General features: G+C 43.1%; 2 protein-coding genes and 1 long non-coding RNA gene across 7 annotated transcripts in view; 2 read left to right on the top strand and 1 right to left on the bottom strand.

The window, feature by feature from the left end:
• The first annotated feature begins 5,049 nt into the window (after nucleotides 1–5,049).
• slc35g2a (solute carrier family 35 member G2a) lies at nucleotides 5,050–8,528 on the top strand. Of its 3 annotated transcripts, none has more exons than XM_046863359.1 (4): nucleotides 5,050–5,109; nucleotides 5,557–6,338; nucleotides 6,470–6,687; nucleotides 7,138–8,528. In XM_046863359.1, the coding sequence occupies exons 2-4, from the start codon at nucleotides 5,564–5,566 to the stop codon at nucleotides 7,330–7,332; spliced, it is 1,188 nt and encodes a 395-aa protein (XP_046719315.1). In that variant the 5' UTR covers nucleotides 5,050–5,109; nucleotides 5,557–5,563; the 3' UTR covers nucleotides 7,333–8,528. The 3 variants fall into 3 exon arrangements, with proteins under 3 accessions (XP_046719315.1, XP_046719314.1, XP_046719313.1); XM_046863358.1 differs by having other exon boundaries at nucleotides 5,073–5,203; XM_046863357.1 differs by lacking the exon at nucleotides 5,050–5,109 and adding an exon at nucleotides 5,227–5,457.
• Nucleotides 8,529–12,546: 4,018 nt separating this feature from the next.
• gyg1a (glycogenin 1a) overlaps nucleotides 12,547–19,773 on the bottom strand; it is a 12,387-nt gene continuing 5,160 nt past the window's right edge. Inside the window, exons 5-7 of one of the 2 annotated variants that reach the window (XM_046863361.1) lie at nucleotides 19,207–19,333; nucleotides 18,251–18,494; nucleotides 12,547–14,805 (exon numbers count right to left, since the gene is read on the bottom strand). In XM_046863361.1, coding sequence (XP_046719317.1) covers nucleotides 14,638–14,805; nucleotides 18,251–18,494; nucleotides 19,207–19,333 — 539 coding nt within the window. In that variant the 3' untranslated portion in view covers nucleotides 12,547–14,637. Of the gene's footprint in view, nucleotides 14,809–18,250; nucleotides 18,495–19,206; nucleotides 19,334–19,773 lie in introns of both variants that reach the window. The other variant, XM_046863360.1, reaches the window with a different exon arrangement.
• On the top strand, nucleotides 14,065–15,317 carry LOC124394873. Of its 2 annotated transcripts, none has more exons than XR_006927567.1 (3): nucleotides 14,065–14,169; nucleotides 14,647–14,815; nucleotides 15,089–15,317. It is a non-coding gene; the product is annotated as an uncharacterized LOC124394873 (long non-coding RNA). The 2 variants fall into 2 exon arrangements; XR_006927568.1 differs by lacking the exon at nucleotides 15,089–15,317 and adding an exon at nucleotides 14,943–15,080.

The following is a 19,773-nucleotide window of genomic DNA, read 5'->3' as shown; positions in this document are numbered from 1 at the left end:
CTGGTATCTAGGAACAGCCTGTAGTAAGATGACAAGCTGTGACTTGTTTAAATGCTTTATATAATGTGTGTGTATTAAATTCTAGTGATCATAAAACTGTTAAAATGCTAAATATATATTGTTTATTTGGAATTTTGATAAAAACTCGTTGAAGAGTGAGCAGGTGGAACCGGAGACTGGTGGACACGGAGTGCAACTGCAACCCAGAGGAGCGTTTTTACAGTAATAACAAGAGATTTGTGACGTCCAATACCAATGACATCACACCAGATGTTCGAGGTTGTTTGTGGCCATGCTGTGTTTTTTTATTAAGAAACTGCATCCTTGATGTTTGTTTTAAAAATTTAAGACGTTTCTCTGACGAAGTGACGAGAAGAAGTGAAGTCTGATGTTTTTTTGAGGTTTTGTCAATATTACAGTTTGAGGCTCAGCTCAAGGTCTTCATCTTCATCCATGGTTATACTGTGTATCAGTTTATGGGCAGATGAGTTCTTCCATTCCACACTTCTCAAATAATGTTCCCAACTTTTATTTTTTTTCTCTATGTAGTGATTTTGTATATTCAATAGAAAGTCCTTAGAGTGTTGAAGGCCATAACACACTAAAATCATCTGCTTAGTATCATGCAGCTCCTCAACGTTTCCCTGAACAGCCCTGACCCATCTCAGCCAGGACTCCTCAAGACCTCTGAAGATGATCCTTTCTTTGGAGCAAAGATGTCAGCAGAAAATTCTATCATATAAAGGTCAAAGATGTGAGGTGAAGCCGTCAGGTATCTCACTTGTTTGTCCAGCAAGTGCAGCAGGATTAAATTTGTGATGTTCCTCAAACGGTTGCACACTGTCCTGCTGGAAGAGGTGACTGGTCTATAAAAATGATGAGGTTGGTGACATCTAAGGAACCCCCACATGAAATCCAAGATTCAAGGTTTTCCAGAAGAACATCTCCCAGGGCAACACAGTCTTCCACAGCTCGTCTTCTTACCCTAATGCATCCTGGTGCCATCTCTTTCCCAGGTAAGCCCAGCCTACACACCCGGCCATCAGCATAATGGAGAAGATTTATTAATCAAACCAGACCTTCCTTCAACACTCTATGATGTAGTTCTGATGTCCATTGTAGAAGCTTTTGTTGGTGTACAGGGTCAGCCTGGGCTCTCAGACCCCTCTGCAGTGACACAACTCCATATGTAATAGGCTGTGATGCTCTGTATGTTCTAACTCCTTTCTATCAGCACCTTCTGCCGTGTGTTCTTGTCAGGGTTCGGACCATGAACCGGAAGCGTGAGTAGCTCGATCATGTTTATTGTGAGCACACACACACACACACACAACCAAGTCATGTATAGACACGAACCAAATAGCTAGTGGAGTACATGGGATGTAGGAAATCCTCGGAACGAAGGTAATCCTCGGAACGAAGGTAATCCATGGAACCAGCAGGGAATGCTGGCAGTTCTGAGTAAGGTCGGTGTCCGTAGCCATTAAATAGGTCCGACACAAGTGAGATGGGAATGGAGGCTTTTATGACACCTGTCTCTCGTTAATGCTGGGAGCGGCAGAGCGAGGCAGCGCGACAGCTAATGAGGGGGGTGTGGCAGGTGACTACCAGGGGCTGCACCTGTTGCACCAAAACCACCCACACCGAGGCACTCCAAAGAAGGCCCCCCTAACCACACAGTGTCGAAGGAGGAGGCCTGGAACGCACCGCCAAGAAACCAGGGAAGGTCAGGAAGGACCCGAGGCGGAGCGACGTCTCCTGCGGAGATCTAAGGTGGAGCGATTCCTTCTGTGAAGAACTGGAACTGAGCAACGCCCACTATGGAGACCTGAAACGGCGCTACATCCCCTGCGGAGGCCTGGAGTGAAGTGACATCCACCACGGAGGTCCGGAACAAAGCGACGCCCTTGGCGAAGACTGGAGGATGAGCAACATCCTCGGCAGAGATTGGAGGCTAAGCGGCAACCTCGGTGGAGATCAGGGGCAGAGCAACGTCCTCAGTGGAGATCAGGGGCTGAGCAACGGCCTCTGCGGAGTCCAGAGGCCGAGCGACGCCCACGGCAGAATTCAGAGACTGAGCATCGGCCACGGTGGAGTTCAGAGCTCAGAAGGAGGTCTGAAGCAGAACGACACCCTCAGTGGAGTCCAGAAGCCGGGTCACGTCTTTTGCAGGAGTTTGGAGCAGAACGACGCCCTTGGCGGGAATTGGGAGCTGAGCGACACCCTCTGTGGAGTACAGGTGAGAAGCAACGTCCTCTGCAAGAGTTTAAGGCATGACAGCACACTGGGAGGAATCTCTGAGTGCTTTGTAGCTGTTGGAGGAGTATTGAGGTACAACTTGGAGGCGATTCGCCGCTGACAGAGGGACTGGGAGGTGAAATGTCGGCGTCAGAGGGACTTGGAGGCGAGACGTCGCCGTCAGATGAACTTGGAGGTGAGACGTCGCTGTCAGAGAGGTCTTGGTCTACGTCTTCGCCCTGAGACACTTGGAGGTGGGACGTCATCATCAGAGGCACTTGGAGACGTAACTCCGCCTTCAGGGGAACTTTGAGGTGTGACTTCGCCTTCAGATGAACTAGGAGGCGAGACGTTGCCTTGTGGGGAACTTGGAGGCAAGACATCGCCTTGTGGGGAACTTGAAGGTGAGACATCGCCTTGCGGGGAACTTGGAGGCAAGACTTCGCCTTGTGGGGAACTTGGAGGTGAGACATCGCCTTGTGAGGAACTTGGAGGCGAGACGTCACCTTGTGGGGAACTTGGAGGCGAGACGTCGCCTTGTGGGGAACTTGGAGGCGAGACGTCGCTGTCAGATGGACTAGGAGGCGAGACGTCGCCTAGTGGGGAACTTGGAGGCGAGACGTCGCCTTGTGGGGAACTTGGAGGCAAAACGTCGCCTAGTGCGGTACTTGGGGGTGAGACAGGCCATCAGGAGGGGTTTGGCGATGACGTCCTGTTCGTGTCGGTACGCATTCCTTTTCGCGGCCTGGAGGCGGTACAAAGTCTTCTTCGCGGTCAGGCGGAACATTGGAGCTGAGCAGCGCCCTCGTCGGAACACTGGAGCTGAGCGGCGCACTCGTGGGAAATCTGGAACAGAGCAGCGTGCTCTGAGGAACTGTAGGTGACGTGGAGATCTGCCGTTGTCTGCCGATCTGCCGTTGTCATCCCAAACATCCCCAGAAGTTGTCTAATGAATTTGGCGTATGAGCCAAAATCATCTCCTTTCACTCTCCAAGCTTGCTGGCTCTAGAGAGAGCATCTTCAGACAGGAGGGAAATGCAAAAGGTGATCTTGGCCCACTCGGTGGGGAATTGGCATGACTGCACATCCACGTACCTGCCGACGCTCCGTAGGAATCCCCCCCACTCGGTTATCTCGCCAGAGAAGCAAACCGGGAAATCCCCTGGGCTCTCAGAGGGGAGAGCCCACGCTTGCATGCTCCAGAGCCAGCGAGCATGATCCATGAGAAGCGGCAGCGAGCTTCCAGGTAAAACCCGAAGCGGAGTTTGGCTGCCGAATCCTCGCAGCAGGGCGATTCCTCTTTCAGGCGAAACCGTAAGCGAGAGTTCCTTGATCATGTTTATTGTGAGCACACACACAACCAAGTCACGTATAGATACGAACCGAATCGCGAGTAGAGTCCACGGGATGTAGGAAATCCTCGGAACAAAGGTAATCCACGGAACCAGTGTGGAATGCTGGCAGTCCTGAGATAGGTCAGTGTCCGTAGCCATTGAGTAGGTCCGACACGAGTGAGATGGGAATGGAGGCTTTTATGCTAATTCGGTAACACGAGACACCTGGCAGCGTGACAGCTGCCGAGGGGGGCATGGCAGGTGGATCCCTGACAGTTCTACACCAGATCCTCTGTTTAAATGGCAATGTTTGAGACCTTGGAGGAAATGCAAAGAACTAAAACTTCATTAATCTTCTTTACTTAGAATCTCCAGAACCTCCACTAACTCCATACTTTATCTTTATAGCTGTGTACTTGTGTGTGTGTGCGTGTGTGCGTGCGTGTATGTAAGAAGCTGCTTATTGTGTAAGTGATGGTCCCTGTAAAACAGTGTGTGTGTGTGTGTGTTTGTGTGTGTGTGTGCGTTTGAGAAAAAGTGTGTGAGTCATGCACATGAAGAAAAATACCACTTATCAAACAGGGTGTGTTTGCTAATGCTTCACACACACACACACACACACACACACACACACACACACACAGAGGAAGATTTTCCTCGTTACGGTTTTCATTACGCATCACGGTTGCCATGGTGACAAATTTACGGCCTTCTCACAAAGGTCTTCTGCTTATGTCACAGGTCACACGCACACACACGCACACAGACACACACACACACACAGGTAGAGCGAACATAGTGGGTGCTAATGAGAAGGAACCAATTGGTGCAGTTGTGATGTCATGATTATTATATAGAGGGTCAGACTGTGTGTGTGTGTGTGTGTGTGTGTGTGTGTGTGTGTGTGTGTGTCTGTGTGCGTTTGAGAAAGAGTGTGAGTCATCCACATGAAGAAAAATTACACTTATCAAACAATGTGTGTTTGCTAATGCTTTACACACACACACACACACACACACACACACACAGGAACATTTTCCTCGTTACGGTTTTCATTACGCATCACGGTTGCCATGGTGACAAAGCTACGGCCGTCTCACAAAGGTCTTCTGCTTACGTCACAGGTTTTCCACGTCAGAGCACAAACACGCGCGCACACACGCGCGCACACACACACACACACGCATTCACTTTATATGGCTAACACACTCTTTCTCTCACAAACACACACACAGGTAGAGTGAACATAGTGGGTGCTAATGAGAAGGAACCAATTGGTGCAGTTGTGATGTCATTATTATTATATAGAGGGTCAGACTGTGTGTGTGTGTGGGGTGTGTGTGTGGGGGTGTGTGTGTGGGTGTGTGTGTAGTTGACTCACACTCGCTCTGCTCTCGTTTGATGCTGCTGTTACTCATGTAGGAGAGGGAGGATCGATGCACGTCACACGTCCTCCCTCTCCTACGTAAGTGTTGATTCAGAGTTCAGGAAAACCGATAGACTCGGAGCAGCAACATCAAACGAGAGCAGTGCGAGTGTGAGTCAACTACACACACACACACACACACACACACACACACACCGATGAAATAATACAAGTGTGACAGTTTTATGGACGAGAAACGCAGGAGGTGAGTAAAAAGTTCATTCGGATGAAATAATAATAATAATAATAATAATAATAATAATATGTTCTATGTCGTTGCGTTCTGATTGGCTGGAACAAGGTTTGATCTAATTAGTCGGAAAGTTGTGATTAGTTCTCTACAGTATGAACAGCAGCTCTGGCAGTTATGTGCTCGTTACTGTTTATATAGCAACAGCTCGTTCACAGGGACGTAAGGAGAAGTTTATTCAAGGATATGAACACTGCAGATTATTTGAAGTAAATAACCCTTGCTCGTTAACTATAGCGTGGATTTACATAGTTAGGATTAATTTTAAACCAGACTGAATAACGGACATCTCGTCTCATTTCTTGAAGGAAAAACATGAACAGATCCTTGATGCAGCGTCTTCTCGGTTTGAAGAAAAGCGCGAGCATCTACTCGAGCATGGAGGCGGTGAAATATGGCTCGTATTTTCCTCAACATGGAGAACAGAGCTATGACGACGCACCATCCTTTGAGGATTTCGGGGCTTTTGTGCAGTCAGAGAAGAAGCAGGTAAAGAGAAAAGTGTTGCAGTTCCGATCTGAATCCTGTGCAGGGGTCAGAGGTCAGTGGAAGAGGTTCGGCAAGGCGAGCGTGATGTGGTTGGTGTTGTTCGGTGCAGCGCTAGCTCACGGTTGTGTCTCTCTCCTGACGCGTTTAGCTGCAGACGTATCCCGCATCCCATCTCTCGAGCTCCTGTTTGTTCGTTCTGTCCTCCAGATTTTGTCCATTGTCGTCGTTTTGTACCGCAAGGAAGCGCCGTTTGGGCCACGAAGCTGCAGGCTGCATCTGTTTTCCTACGGAATATTTAACGTTATCTCCATATCTTGTGCGTACACGTCGTTCGCGTTAGTTCCTCCGGCTAACGGTGCTATTGTGTGGCGAGCGAGCGCGACGGCGTTCAGTGCTGTGCTGTCCTTCCTGCTAGTCGATGAGAGGCTAGGTACGGCGGAAACCGTCTCCGTCTCATGCGCTGTCTTTGGGCTCGGACTCATCCTGATCCCCAACCTCGCCAGTGAGGAACAGTCACTCGGGTTCTGGAAAGAGGCGTTTGGCTACGTCCTGGTGGTTTTGGCGGGAGTGATGGCGGCGCTTTCTATGGTCCTGTACAGGTTAGTGAGTAAATTATGAATTAGCATAATGAGTAATGTATTGAGTAGCATTTGCATCAGGACGCTAGCTATACATGGGTGAGAGAATTTAGGATGCAGCCATAAAGTATAAAGTGTGTGTGCACTTGTGCAGGTGTGAAGCAGCAGGTGAGCATATGGACAGCACTGTTTACGTTTGGATGGATGGGTTCTCTCTGGTCTTGCTGCTCCATGTTCCTCCTGCAGGAACCCGTTGTTCCACACGATGCAGAAACCTGGATGTTCCTCATATCCATCTGCTTCTGCTCTACCGTCGCCTTCTTGGGGGTTTATTACGGCCTGCAACGCCTCCACCCTGCAGTAGTCAGCACGGTAACAGACATTATATACACATCTAATGTAACTGAGTCATCTAACATACACTCATTCAGTGTGTGTGTGTGTGTGTGTGTGTGTGTGTGTGTGTGTGTGTGTGTGTGTGTGTGTGTGTAGGCTACTTTTAAGCTTCAGGACAAACAAGCTAACTATAAATTAGAATTATAGAAAGGATACAATGAAAACATTTTCATTATAATTAATTAGCTAGTACACAAAGTAGCTTCATAGTAAAATAGCTAAAGCACAAACTAGCATTTATAGTAGACAAGCTAGCGCAAAATGAACATGATAGCAAACTAGCTACCATACAAATTAGCATTGTAATAAAATAGTTAGAATAAGCGTTATTGCTTCCTTCTCAGCTGTCGTTGTTTGTAAAGAATAAAAGATGGCAGAAATGCTAATGTTAAAGTTAATTTTAGCTAAAATGTGTGTGTTGTGCAGGTGCAGCACCTGGAGCTGGTGGTGGCAATGATCCTGCAACTGCTTGTGCTGCGACTCCTCCCCTCCACCTATGATGTCATTGGCTCCGTTGTTATCATCGGCAGCGTCCTCGCGCTCGGTCTTGTCAGACTCGTTCGTGGTGAAAAGCGAGAGATGGAGGAGTACAAGGAAATAATCGACTCATCTGTAAAATAACGCTAAAGGATTGAGATGAACAGAGTATCGAGTTCCATCGTGTCATGTGACCTTATAAAATTAGAATATTAATTACCCTCAAATGACAGTTTCTTTCCCCTGCAGGACCACTGATGAACTGTTGTGTATGTAAATATAAATAGAATTATTTAATTCCACTATTAAAAGCATTAAAAATAATAGAAACAAAATGTATTCATATATTTTGAATATTCATGATGTGCAAATTAACCCCCAACTCTCTAATTGCACCACAGCCCTACTGGATCCTGAGCTGGTGATTGTTTGAGCATTTGTAGCTGCGCTAACTTAAATGACAACAGAAACTTGGTCCTTCACTGATATTTCACACAATTAAGATGAATTTATCATCAAAAGTGTGGCGTGTTTGTTTTTTTCAACTTCAGGATGTGCTGTAATGACATAAAGAATTACCATGACACTCCAGACACTCCAATCTAAAGTTGACCTAGCATGTTGCTCATATGAGCACTCTGCCACCAAATCTCAAAAATCTAAATCATAAAAACCTGAGCGACATTGCCTGTTAAAAAACTCCTAAAAAATTTCTTTCAATCTGGTATACGTGCTAATTACCTGAGCCTGGATAAATAATAAATAAATAGCGAATAATAAACAAAAACTAAAGCACTGCAAGTTTTTAGTTTTTCCTCCATCTGCTGGTGGATTTACTACATTACAATTAAATTTTATTTGTAAAGCACAAATATAGATTCTTGTGCCATGCATCCGCCAGTGGCGACAGTGGCATGGAAAAACTCTCTGAGATGTTATGAGGTAGAAACCGTGACTAAAAAAGAGTAACCATCCTCATCCTCAACAGTGAATGTCCAGACATGATAGTTCCATCATTGTTGAGGTTATCACCTGTTCACTGATTCACTGAGAATTGAGTGTAAAAAGGTTCCTGGAAATTGGTTATATTGAATACAGCCCAAATCCATCCTAATTGTTCTTGAGTTTCCTCAACAGAATCCTCATGGATATTTAGGCTGTTTGTGTGAAACCATCCTCAGCAGCACCAAGTTGTATTAAGAATGATCAGGCAGGTCTGGAAAGAAGCAAGTGACAGGATCAATGGTACCTCAGACGCATGTACAGTTAATTTAATTCAATTCAGTTTTATTTGTATTGCACTTTTAATAATGAACATTGTCTCAGAGCAGTGTTACACAGATAATGTGGAGATAAAAATGAAGATGTTCTTTATAAGTGTAAGTTTGTCCCTGATGAACAAGCCGGTGGAGACTGTGGTGAAGGAAAAACTCCCTGAGATGAAGAAGGACCAGACTCAAGAGGGAACCTCATCCTCATCAGTGTAGCAGACTGTTAAAATTAACTACAGTCCAAATCCTCAAAGCTCCCGTTCTTACTCCAGAATTTCATGGATCTCCAGGGCGTTGATGAGAAACATCTCCAGCTGCACAGAGTCGCCTCTAATTGAAGAAAACACCATCCAGAGGCAGACCAGGATGAAGTGGGAAGATCTACAGAGGGGAGAGGGGCAGGAACAGTGATCACTGGAACCTCAGGAGCATGTTTAACTCGAAAGAGAGAGAGAGAGAGAGAGAGAGAGAGAGAGAGAGAGAGAGAGAGAGAGAGAGAGAAAAGAGGGTGACAGGAAGAGAAGCATGTGGATTATTAAGTCTCCTGATTTGTTGTATGAAAGTTAATGTCACTGTGCAGTTTGGACTCCAGTAAGACTCACTGTAGCAGCAGAACTAAAAGCAAGAGCCAAAAGGTACCACGGACATGAGGACCTCTGGGATAAGAGACGACCCACCACACCACCATCAACAAACTTGAGTGAACGTGTGAGAGTGAGGAGACGACAGCATCCAAATATCCCAGTTCACCAAACACTCCATATCCATGATCCCTCCAGATCTGCTCCTTTACCTCACAAACACCTACTGACTAAACACTCCACTAAATAAATATGTGTTCAGCCTCGACTTGAACACTGAGACTGTGTCTGAGTCCCGAACACTGATTGGAAGGTTGTTCCATAACTGTGGGGTTTATAAGAGAAACATCTGCCCCCTGCTCTGAGTCTTCATTATTTGAGGTACCAACAAATAGCCTGCACCTTTTGATCTAAGTAGGCGTGGAGGATCATACTGGTACAGAAGTTCACTCAGATACTGCGGCGTGAGAGCGTTAAGTGCTTTATACCTCAGTAGTAGTTTATTTTTATTTTAGCTGCATGTGGTCCTAGTAAAAGAACTTCTGTCTTATCTGAGTTGAGCAGAAGGAAGTTATCAAGCATCCACTGTCTAATGTCCTTTACACACTTTTCAACATTGTTAAGCTGATCTCTCTCATCTGGCAATTAAGACCTGAGCCAGGAGAGAGCTGTTCCCTTTATTCCAACAATGTTCTTAAGTCCAGCAAGCAGGAGTTGATCAATGGTGTGAAAAGCTGCACTGAGGTCGAGCAAAACAAGTAAAGAGACAAAACCCTGATCAGAGGCCAATAACAGTCATTTACCACCTTAACTAGCGCCGTCTCTGTGCTATGATGAGGCAGAAATCCTGATTGATACATTTCATAAATGTTATTCCTCAGTAGATGTGAGTAGAACTGCTGTGCTACAAACTTTTCTAGAATCTTGGAGATAAAGGGGAGGTTTTTGACTGCTGCTATTGCTCTTTTGCACAACATTTTTTTTTTTACATTTTTGTTTAATTACAATGTTCACTCCCGTACTCAGTTCTCTGTGTGTAATATACAACAGATTTACTGGTGGCGCTATTTTTTGTTTTGTGTATTTGTCCTACACTGTCTTGTGTTGTCTTTGCACTGTTTGCACCAGGTTGCACACGATGCACTTTATGTGGCGAGGACACTTACTAGTCCTAAACTCTGTGTTTTCTGTGATGTAGCTCTATATTGTTAAATGTAGCACCAGGGTTCTGGAGGAACGATGTTTCATTTCACTGTGTACTGCGTCTGATATATATGGTTGAAAGGACAATAAAAGCTTCTTGACTTGTCTTGACTTGATATTGGACTGTAGTTGGACAGGTGACAGGGTGAAGGTCAGGTTTCTTAATTAGGGGGTTGATAACTGCAGTTTGAGGGATTCAGGTACAAAACCAGTGCTTATGGAAGAGTTTATTATTTTTTTAAAACAGGTTCAATTCCCTCTGGAATGATCTGTTTGAAGAAACTTGTAGGCGAGGGATTGTAATGGCAGGTCTTCCTCTAAACGCTATTCGTCCACTGCAAATGATCCAAAATGCAGCTGCACGGCTTGTGTTCAACCAGCCCAAGTTCTCCCACACCACCCCACTGCTGCTCCTTCACTGGCTTCCAGTAGCTGCATGTATCAGATTCTAAACACTGATGATGCCTACAAGGCCAAAAATGGACCAGCACCATCTTACCTCAGTGACCTCATCACATCTCGCACTGCACCATGCTGTCTGAGATCCTCCAGCACTGCTCGACTGGTACCACCTTCTCTCAGAATGAGAGGTAAGTACACTTCAAGGCTCTTCTCTGTTCTGGCACCGAGGTGGTGGAATGAACTTCCCCTAGATGTCCGTACAGCAGAGTCCCTGATTATCTTCAAGTTTATATAAATAGTTTAGGATTTATTTTAATCCTCTGGATTTCTTGCCTGATGTTTTCAACTTTATTATTAATTTGATGACTTTATTATTAAATTGATGAAATCATTACTACATATTGATGGTGTGCATGTGAGTGCAGTGTTTTTATTTCTGTTCATTTTGCTGCAGTACAGAATAAAAATCTAGGATTCTGCTTGTTATTTTCTATGAGGGAGGAGAAATATGCTGATCAGCAGCACTAAGAGATTTTCTAGAACTCAGGAGATTCTCCTTCCATGCTGTTTGAAATACTGTTCATTTGGTTTGACGCCATTTACGTTCTAATTTCTGAGTGGTCTGTTTTAAGGTGCGTGTTTCCATTATTCCACTGTGCTGATTTATTCTCCCTGATCATTTTGTTCTTAAGTGGAGCTCCATCATCTAGAGTGTAACGGAACGTTAATTCTAGACATTCAGAGGCCCAGTGGAGCTCTGTGGGGTCAAATGGAGATCTAATTAATATCAACATTTCCAGAAGATTATTGATAAAACTCGCTGCTGTAGTTGACGTGAATGTGATTAACACGGTAACGTGGTGAAGTACTAATGCAGTGACTGTAACGAATATGAAATGAAAAGCTGATGTTTACATTCATGTAATGCAAGGAAACAAGAAAGAACCTGGAAAATCACATTCCAGTGGTTTTGATAAGCCCCACAAGTACCTTCCTGAGGTAATGAGGACATTCAGGACTGAATACTGTACATCGTATGTACGAAGAAATCACTAAAAACCTTTCAACAAAGTAAACCTGACTGCTGGGAGTTGCCTGGTGCTCCAGTGGTTAGGATGTGGTGCTCTCACCGCTGTGGCCCGGGTTTGATCCCCGGTCAGGACACCAACCCCAGCCATTAGGGTTGCACAAGCAAGTGCACTCTTAGTGCTGGTCCAAAGCCCAGATAAATGAGGAGGGTTGCGTCAGGAAGGGCATCTAGTGTAAAACGTGCTAAATCAAACATATGGATCATGAATACGGATGATCCGCTGTGGCGCCCCCTAACGGGAGAAGCCGAAAGAAAGTTGTTGTAAACCTGACCGCTGGGGAGAAATTGAACACTAGGTGTCAGTGTTGTTCCCAAATCATTAAACATCATTTCATTCGCTCTAAAACTTGTTAGAATAATGCGGTTATGTAAAAACGTGTTTTATTCGAAATAACTAACTGTTATGGACATCTGAATTTTGAACCATTAAAAAATTTAAAAAGATTAATAAAAAAATTTGTGTAAAAGTCCCGTGTGTGCTGTACAATAATTCCAGAATGTACTACTGTTTCTAATGAGGCAGAGGGTAGAAGATGAAACTTTGCTACAGAAAACAAAACGAACTAAACATATGAAAATGCTAAAATCGCTAATTGATTGAAAGCTAACATGGATGAATGACATAATTGGCTAATGATTTTATTGAAGTCAAAAAAGGAAATGCTCACAATGCTAATAAGGAAGATAATATACTAATAATACTAATAATAATATAGTATAATATTACTAACAATGCTGATAATGATCATTGTGTGTGTGTGTGTGTGTGTGTGTGTGTGTGTGTGTGTGTGTTTATAAAAGAACACAAAAAGCCGAAATGCTAATTCTTTATTTGTGGTAAACATTCTTTTTAGAGTTTGAGTATATAAGGCCTTAAATACTCATTTATGCTAATACATTAATGCTAACAGAGTGGTTGGTGGTGTTTCCTGTTGAGTGGATTTGCCCTGGAACAATCAGGATCCCATCCACTTCCTATAATATAACTCTAATATTTTCTTATCTTATTTTACTAGTAATGTAAAGCGATGATGCTTCAGACCCAAGCTCATGATCTGTGAGGAAAATTATATTTATAGTTCAACACCGAAGGTATCTAGCTACATCTTTTCTAGACCAGGATTACAGGCTGAAAGTCAAAACATTGTTTCTGAAGCTCACAGTATTTATGACTGAAGGGAACATGAAGGCAGCGTTGGTTTGTGGTGTGGAAAAAATAAGTGCTAACTGTAATAGAAACAACAGCATTCTAAAACTAGCATGATAATTTACCCAGAAGTGCTACGTTTTATACTTTTAATCTATTTTACAGCTCTTTAAAGGGGAAGTGGGAGCTCAGTGGTTAAGGCATTGGACTTAGACTTAGGATCGGAAGGTCACAAGTTCAAATCCCACCACCACCAAAGCTGCCACTGCTGGGCCCTTGAGCAAGGCCCTTAACCCTCCCCTGCTCAGTTGTAGGACACTCTGGATAGATGGCGTAAATGTTTGAAGAGTTTTGCTCGAAGCCCCACCCCCTTTTGTGTCCATTATGGCACTACAGAGCAGATCATCGTCAGTGTCTTCCCGTTATCAGACTTCTGTTCGTTCGCTTTCGCGTCACAAGTAGGGTTGCAAAGGTGCGGAAAATTTCCATGGGAACTTTATCTGCAGAATTTTGAAGTTAAAAATGTACCAGGAATTAATGGAAATTAATTAGAAATTTGGTGGAAATGCATGCATTTAATAATGTATATATTCATATACAAACATAATTTTAAACATTTTGTTTGGTCATAAGCTGACGCATGCAAACTAATGCAGATTTTATTTTTAAAGAAATTTTTATTTAATTGTAAGTTTAACAATTATAGATATTTCTTAATATATATTTCAAAATATCACTGTTTTGTTCTGTATTTTTGATCAAATAAATGCAGGCTTGATGAGCATAAGAGACTTTTTATAAAAACATTAAAAATAGTAATGTGTCCAAACTTGTGACTGTACTTTTATATGAGAACTGAAAACTGGCTATCAGAAGGTAGAAGAAGGAGAATCACAGCTTGAGCTAACTGAATAAATTGTCAATGAAAGAGTGCAAGCTTACATTTAGCATATCTGATTTACTGGCTGCCGAGCTATTGTAAAAAAATCAATTTTGGTAATTGCTAGTTAAACCTTTAATACCATAGATAAAATATATTTACCCACGTTATATACATTTTTTTAACTACACTAAATTTCCCTGTTATTGGCTAACCTGCAATTTAGTAAATTCACAGTTTATTTCCATTAATTCAGTGAATTCCCATGGAATTTTGCAACCCTAATTACAACCAGCCAATTAAGACCACTTGAAACCCAGCCCACTTGAGAATATTGCAATCAATCACAAAGGTGAGAGTGAAAGAAACTTTGTGTGGAAGACTGAGACACATGTTCGGATTTTGAGGTAATTTTTTTTGCATTAAAAAAAATATATATTATTTGTCTTGACTCAGGGATGCACCGGTATCAATTTTTCTACTTTTTTAGTATTTTAGTATTTGATGTTATAGATACAGAAAGCATTAGCTACACGTTTCGCTAGTTGAAGAAGATTACACACAAGGTTTGTTCATGCACTTGGGATGCTAGTATTGTTCTTATCTAGCTGTCAATATTTAAAATTTGCGAGCTCGGTTCCTTAGCTTGAAAGGAGAAGAGCAGGTTTTACTTCATGTTTTTAAAAAGCGTTTACGTTCAGCTGGTTATAAAGTCTGATTTTTATTGCTTATTAAACGTTCGTTGCCTTGGCGATAGCGTATGATCACCAAAAGCAACACGCCAGAGCGTTGTTTTTTTTGTTTTGCTCGGAACATCAGTATCGGTGCATCCCTACTTTTGAAAGTATAATCTGATGTGTGTGTGTGTGTGTTGTTCACTTTAGGAAAGATTCGAGTTTCCTCTCAATGTGTGTGAACGAGTCCTCTCCGAGATAATCAGCATCTCCCTGCTCCCATTTCTGCTTCCTTTCCAGTGAGGAGGTTCGAGGAACTGGCGGAGGAACATGCTCCTCCTGCTGTGCTGCCTCAGCATGCACACTCTTCTGCTGAGAGGTGCACACAAACACACACACACACACACACACACACACACACACACACACACACACACACACACAGAGCAGTGTTTTAAATATTTAATAATTTAATATTAAGTGTTTTAAATAAATATTTCATACAGTGTTTTCTCAGCTTTTCTGACTCCACCAACTTTTGAAGGTCTTTCCTGGATCTCCAAAAGTTCTCTCCATTTAGTTATTTGGTGCACGATGAATGCAGAAAGACTCTATTAGCATTCTTTATCTGATGTTCTCCTGTCCATCACAGCTTGCCAGTAGAGACCACATGACAATCCTTCTGATTCATCCTGATTCCCTGATAATGTTCTGATGAACTTCTGCTAAGTATGGCTCCAAACAAATGGACCTCCAAATAGTACCACTTGATATTTGGGTGGATGGTGAACAAACCCACTAACCATAATGAAGGTTTACTCAAATATCAATGATGGAACTGTAATAAATGGACCTTTGGTGTCACCTACTGTAGATGAAAATGGGTTTCCTGTGTCTATTTATTCTCAAGGTTTCTTTCTTCATATCATCATGTCCACTGGTTCAAGTTCTATACAAATAACAGTCAATTGAAATTGAGAGAACTGTTACCTAATCACTGCAGAAGCAAGAATTGATTCCTGAAGTAGAGAGAACACACTTTATGAGAGATTATTAATGAAGCCTGTCCAGATTTCTCCTAAATGAGTACTGTTTAATAAGGATTCGTTCTGGATAAACATGAAGTGAGTTTTGACTGTATATATATATATATAAATAATAAAAAATCACACGTACATTAGTATTTACAGCCTTTAAGATAACACTCAAAATAGATCTCATGTGCATCCTGTTTCCACTGATCATCCTTGAGATATTTCTACAACTTGAACTGTAGATGGTCTTACAGGTAACAGTGCATGTCAGACAGTTCATATCAAAACCAAGCCATGAAGTCCAAGGAAATGTCTGTAGACCTCAGAGACATGATTGTATAGAGGCACAGATCTGGGGAAGGGAACAGAAACATTTCTGCAGCATTAAAAATCCCAACGTAATGCTTTCACGCCACAGTATCTGAGTGAACTTCTGTACCAGTATCATCCCCCACGCCTACTTTGATCAAAAGGTGCAGGCTATTTGTTGGTACCGTAAATAATGAAGACTCCAGCAGGGGGCAGATGTTTCTCTTATAAACCCTACAGTTATGGAACAACCTTCCAATCAGTGTTTGGGACTCAGACACAGTCTCAGTGTTCAAGTCGAGGCTGAACACATATTTATTTAGTGGCGTGTTTAGTCAGTAGGTGTTTGTGAGGTAAAGGAGCAGATCTGGAGGATCATGGATATGGAGTGTTTGGTGAACTGGGATATTTGGATGCTGTCGTCTCCTCACTCTCACACGTTCACTCAGGTTTGTTGATGGTGGTGTGGTGGGTCGTCTCTTATCCCAGAGATCCTCATGTCTGTGTTTCCTTCTGCTTCTTCCTTTTAGTTCTTCTGCTACAGTGAGCCTTGTTCCTACTTTCACCCTGATCACCCCCCATCACCCCTCTTTTCTCTCTCTCTCTTTCTCTCTCTCTCTCTCTCTCTCTCTCTCTCTCTCTCTCTCTCTCTCTCTTGGTCGAGTTAAACATGCTCCTGAGGTTCCAGTAATCACTGTTCCTGCTTCTCTCCCCTCCTCGGATCTTCCCACTTCTTCCTGGTCTGCCTCTGGATGGTGTTCTGTTCGATTGGTGGCGACTCTGTGCAGCTGGAGATGTTTCTCATCAACACGCTGAAGATCCATGAAATTCCGGAGTAAGAACAGGAGCTTTGAGGATGGATTGGACTGTAGTTAATATCAACAGTCTGCTACACTGACTCAGGACTACAGTTTGCTCTGATCTCCATCACTGCACCTCAACATTGTTTATCGGTAACAAATGGACATTTGGTGGCACCCAGATGAGGATGAGGTTCCCTCTTGAGTCTGGTTCCTCTCAAGATTTCTTCCTTCTGCATCTCAGGGAGTTTTTCCTTTGACGCAGTCTCAACCAACATCTTCATTTTTATTACCACATTATCTGTGTAAAGCTGCTCTGAGACGATGTTCATTATTAAAAGCTCAAAACAAATAAAAATGAATTGAATTGAATTGAATTCAATGAGCACAGTGGCCTCCATCATCTGTTAATGTAAGAAGTTTAGAACCACCAGGACTCTTCCTAGAGCAGAGCTGCCTGGCCAAACTAAGTGATGGAGGTGACCAAGAACCTGATGGTCACCCTGAAATAGCTCCAGTGTTTCTCTGTGGAGAGAGGCAAACCTTCCAGAAGAACAACCATTTCTGCAGCACTCCACCAATCAGGCCTGTATGGTAGAGTGGCCAGACGGAAGCCATTCCTCAGTAAAAGACGCATGACAGCCCACCTGCAGTTTGCCAAAAGGCACCCGAAGGACTCTCAGACCATGAGAAACAAAGATTGAACTCTTTGGCCTGAATGCCAAGCGTCATGTCTGGAGGAAACCAGGCACCGCTCATCCTCTGACCAATACCATCCCTACAGTGAAGCATGTGGTGGCAGCATCATAAATTCTTATTCATGATCCGCATGTTCGATTTGGCACATGTTTTACGCTGGATGACCTTCATAACGTCACCCTCCACATTTATCCGGGCTCGAGACCGGCACTAAGAGTGACCTGATTTGTGCAACTGACTGGGTTAAAGCTGTAAAATAACAAAATGTAGAAAAAGTGAAGCTCTGTGAAGACTTTCAGGATGCACTGTATGAATGAGATGAATGTAAATAAATAAGCTTTTTCTGATAAGTTTCTGAATATTGCGTGTACGTACTTCTCAAACCGGATTCTGGGATCTGCTGCGCATGAACTGAATTTCTTGCTAATTCTTGGCAGCAGATGTTGTCATTACGTGAGACAGACGGGGCAAAAAACGTAAAGATGCTCTTGAATAGATTGGATACTGAATGTTTATGCAGATCAGGTTCTTAACAGTCACATTTAATCTTTAGTCACATGATCCTATTGATTGAACAACAGTAGATCTTCCTGATTCATCCAGACGTTCTACCTCTGGATGGAGTTCTGTTCAGTTGGAGGCCACTGTGTGAGGATGGTTCCTAAAGATATATATATTTACCACAGTCACCACGGATTTGCTCATTAGGTCCCTATGATTGTTCCTCATAAGGAACAAACTTGTAGGCACTAAACTTCTGCATTCCAACTTCATAACATCTTAATCTTGTAAAACTGCTTCCAGAAAATGTCCACTGTTAAAAACACCACATAAATAAAACTAATTTGAACTGAATTAATATTTGGTTCTGGTTTTTAATCCCAAAAAATGATTTAAGTGCTGAGGAAGAAATTTTATAATGAAATGTTGTAGCATCATGAAGGACCTGGTGACGGTGATGTAGATTGGTACCTCAGTGCTGGGCGTGTCCGAGACCGGTATAGTGTGTATTGTGTAGTACTCCTTCGAGAGGAACGGCAGCACTGACGACTTAAACACATGCCACCACTGCTGAGTGTAATCAGGATACAGAGAGGAAAAACCACCCCCAGTCTCACTGCTGCTCTCTTTATCACCACCGTCATCATCACCAGGCTGAGAGTCCCACGGCTTCTTCTCACCCAGGAAGTGGATCACCTTGGCATTGTGGCCGAACCTGCAGGGAACAGGGAGTGTTTAGAACTGCTATACGGTAAGTGAAAAGAGGAACAAACTTTCTTACCTTAAGAAACTGTCGACTTTTCATGCATTTAACCCATTTCATGGGTGGGATTACTGTTACCCAAAATCACGTCACAAACTCGGCCCCCCGTCACAAACCATGTTCCTATTCCAATCCCAAATAACATCCCATATTGAAAGCATGCCTTTATTCAAGTCCTTGTTCCAAACCGCGTCCCAAATCATGTTCCATACCACTGTCCAAACTATGTCCAAATAGGTGTTTAAAATCACGTTCCAAACTACATCTATATCAACATCCTAAATTACATCCCAAATCACATTCCAAACTACGTCCATGTTACAAATCACGATTCAAATCACATCCCCAAATCACGTTCCAAACTACGTCTATATTCACCTCCAAAACACATTCTAAATCACATACTAAATCACGTTCTATATCACGTTCCAAGCCACATCCATGTTCCAAATCACAATTCAAATCAGGTCCCAAATCACTTCCCAAACTACATTGATATTGACAACCTAAATTAAATTTCAAATCACAACCACGTAGTTAGAGGAGCGAGATCTCTACTGTGTCTACTAGTGTTTGTGTGTATCTGCTATCTCTTGTTACAGAGCTCTTTAATTCATTAAACTACATTGTGTGTGTGTGTGTGTGTGTGTGTGTGTAGACTCACCGTCTGAACGCCGGTGGATAAGTGTAGATGGACACACTGCTCAGGTTATAGATGAAGGGAAGGTGTTTAGCGATATCAGCTGTAGCCCAGTCACTGAAATAACTGTTTAACACACCCTGATCTCCACCTACACACACACACACACACACACACACACACACACACACACACACACACACAATGTAGTTTAATGAATTATATTAAATAATAGTTATGAAATCTGTGATCATGACGTTTATCTACATTAAAGCAGAACTGCTGAAAAAAAGAAAAGCGTTCACACTATCATGCCAGTTGTGGGCGTGGCATATTTTTAATCCCCTGTCAATCAGAGGGCCATCAACCAATCGTGGTGTCTTCATAGACATCTGGAGGTTAGCTTTATATGTTTAGCTACAATCACACATACAGCGACTCATTGCGTCAAAGCAACCATTGGAGAATAGATGTGGGGATGTGGGGATGTGGGCGTGTCTAAACAGACTTTACACAAATATATAGAACAGCTTGCTTCATCATCTACTAACATGAGTGATCCATCTACTGTTATGTGATCTCTTCTAAAAA

The sequence above is a fragment of the Silurus meridionalis genome, chromosome 12, assembly GCF_014805685.1.
Source record: "Silurus meridionalis isolate SWU-2019-XX chromosome 12, ASM1480568v1, whole genome shotgun sequence".
NCBI lineage: Eukaryota > Metazoa > Chordata > Actinopteri > Siluriformes > Siluridae > Silurus > Silurus meridionalis.
The sequence above is the reverse complement of the archived record's forward strand: the minus strand, read 5'-3'. Positions and strand labels throughout refer to the sequence as shown.

Bases quoted from the DNA above. Each gene is read 5' to 3' on its own strand.
- slc35g2a (XM_046863357.1), top strand. From the start codon at position 5,435: ATGAACACTGCAGATTATTTGAA. The intron at 6,339-6,469 runs TAGTGAGTAAAT...GCACTTGTGCAG, and splicing joins TTCTATGGTCCTGTACAGGT to GTGTGAAGCAGCAGGTGAGC. The intron at 6,688-7,137 runs GTAACAGACATT...TGTGTTGTGCAG, and splicing joins ACCCTGCAGTAGTCAGCACG to GTGCAGCACCTGGAGCTGGT.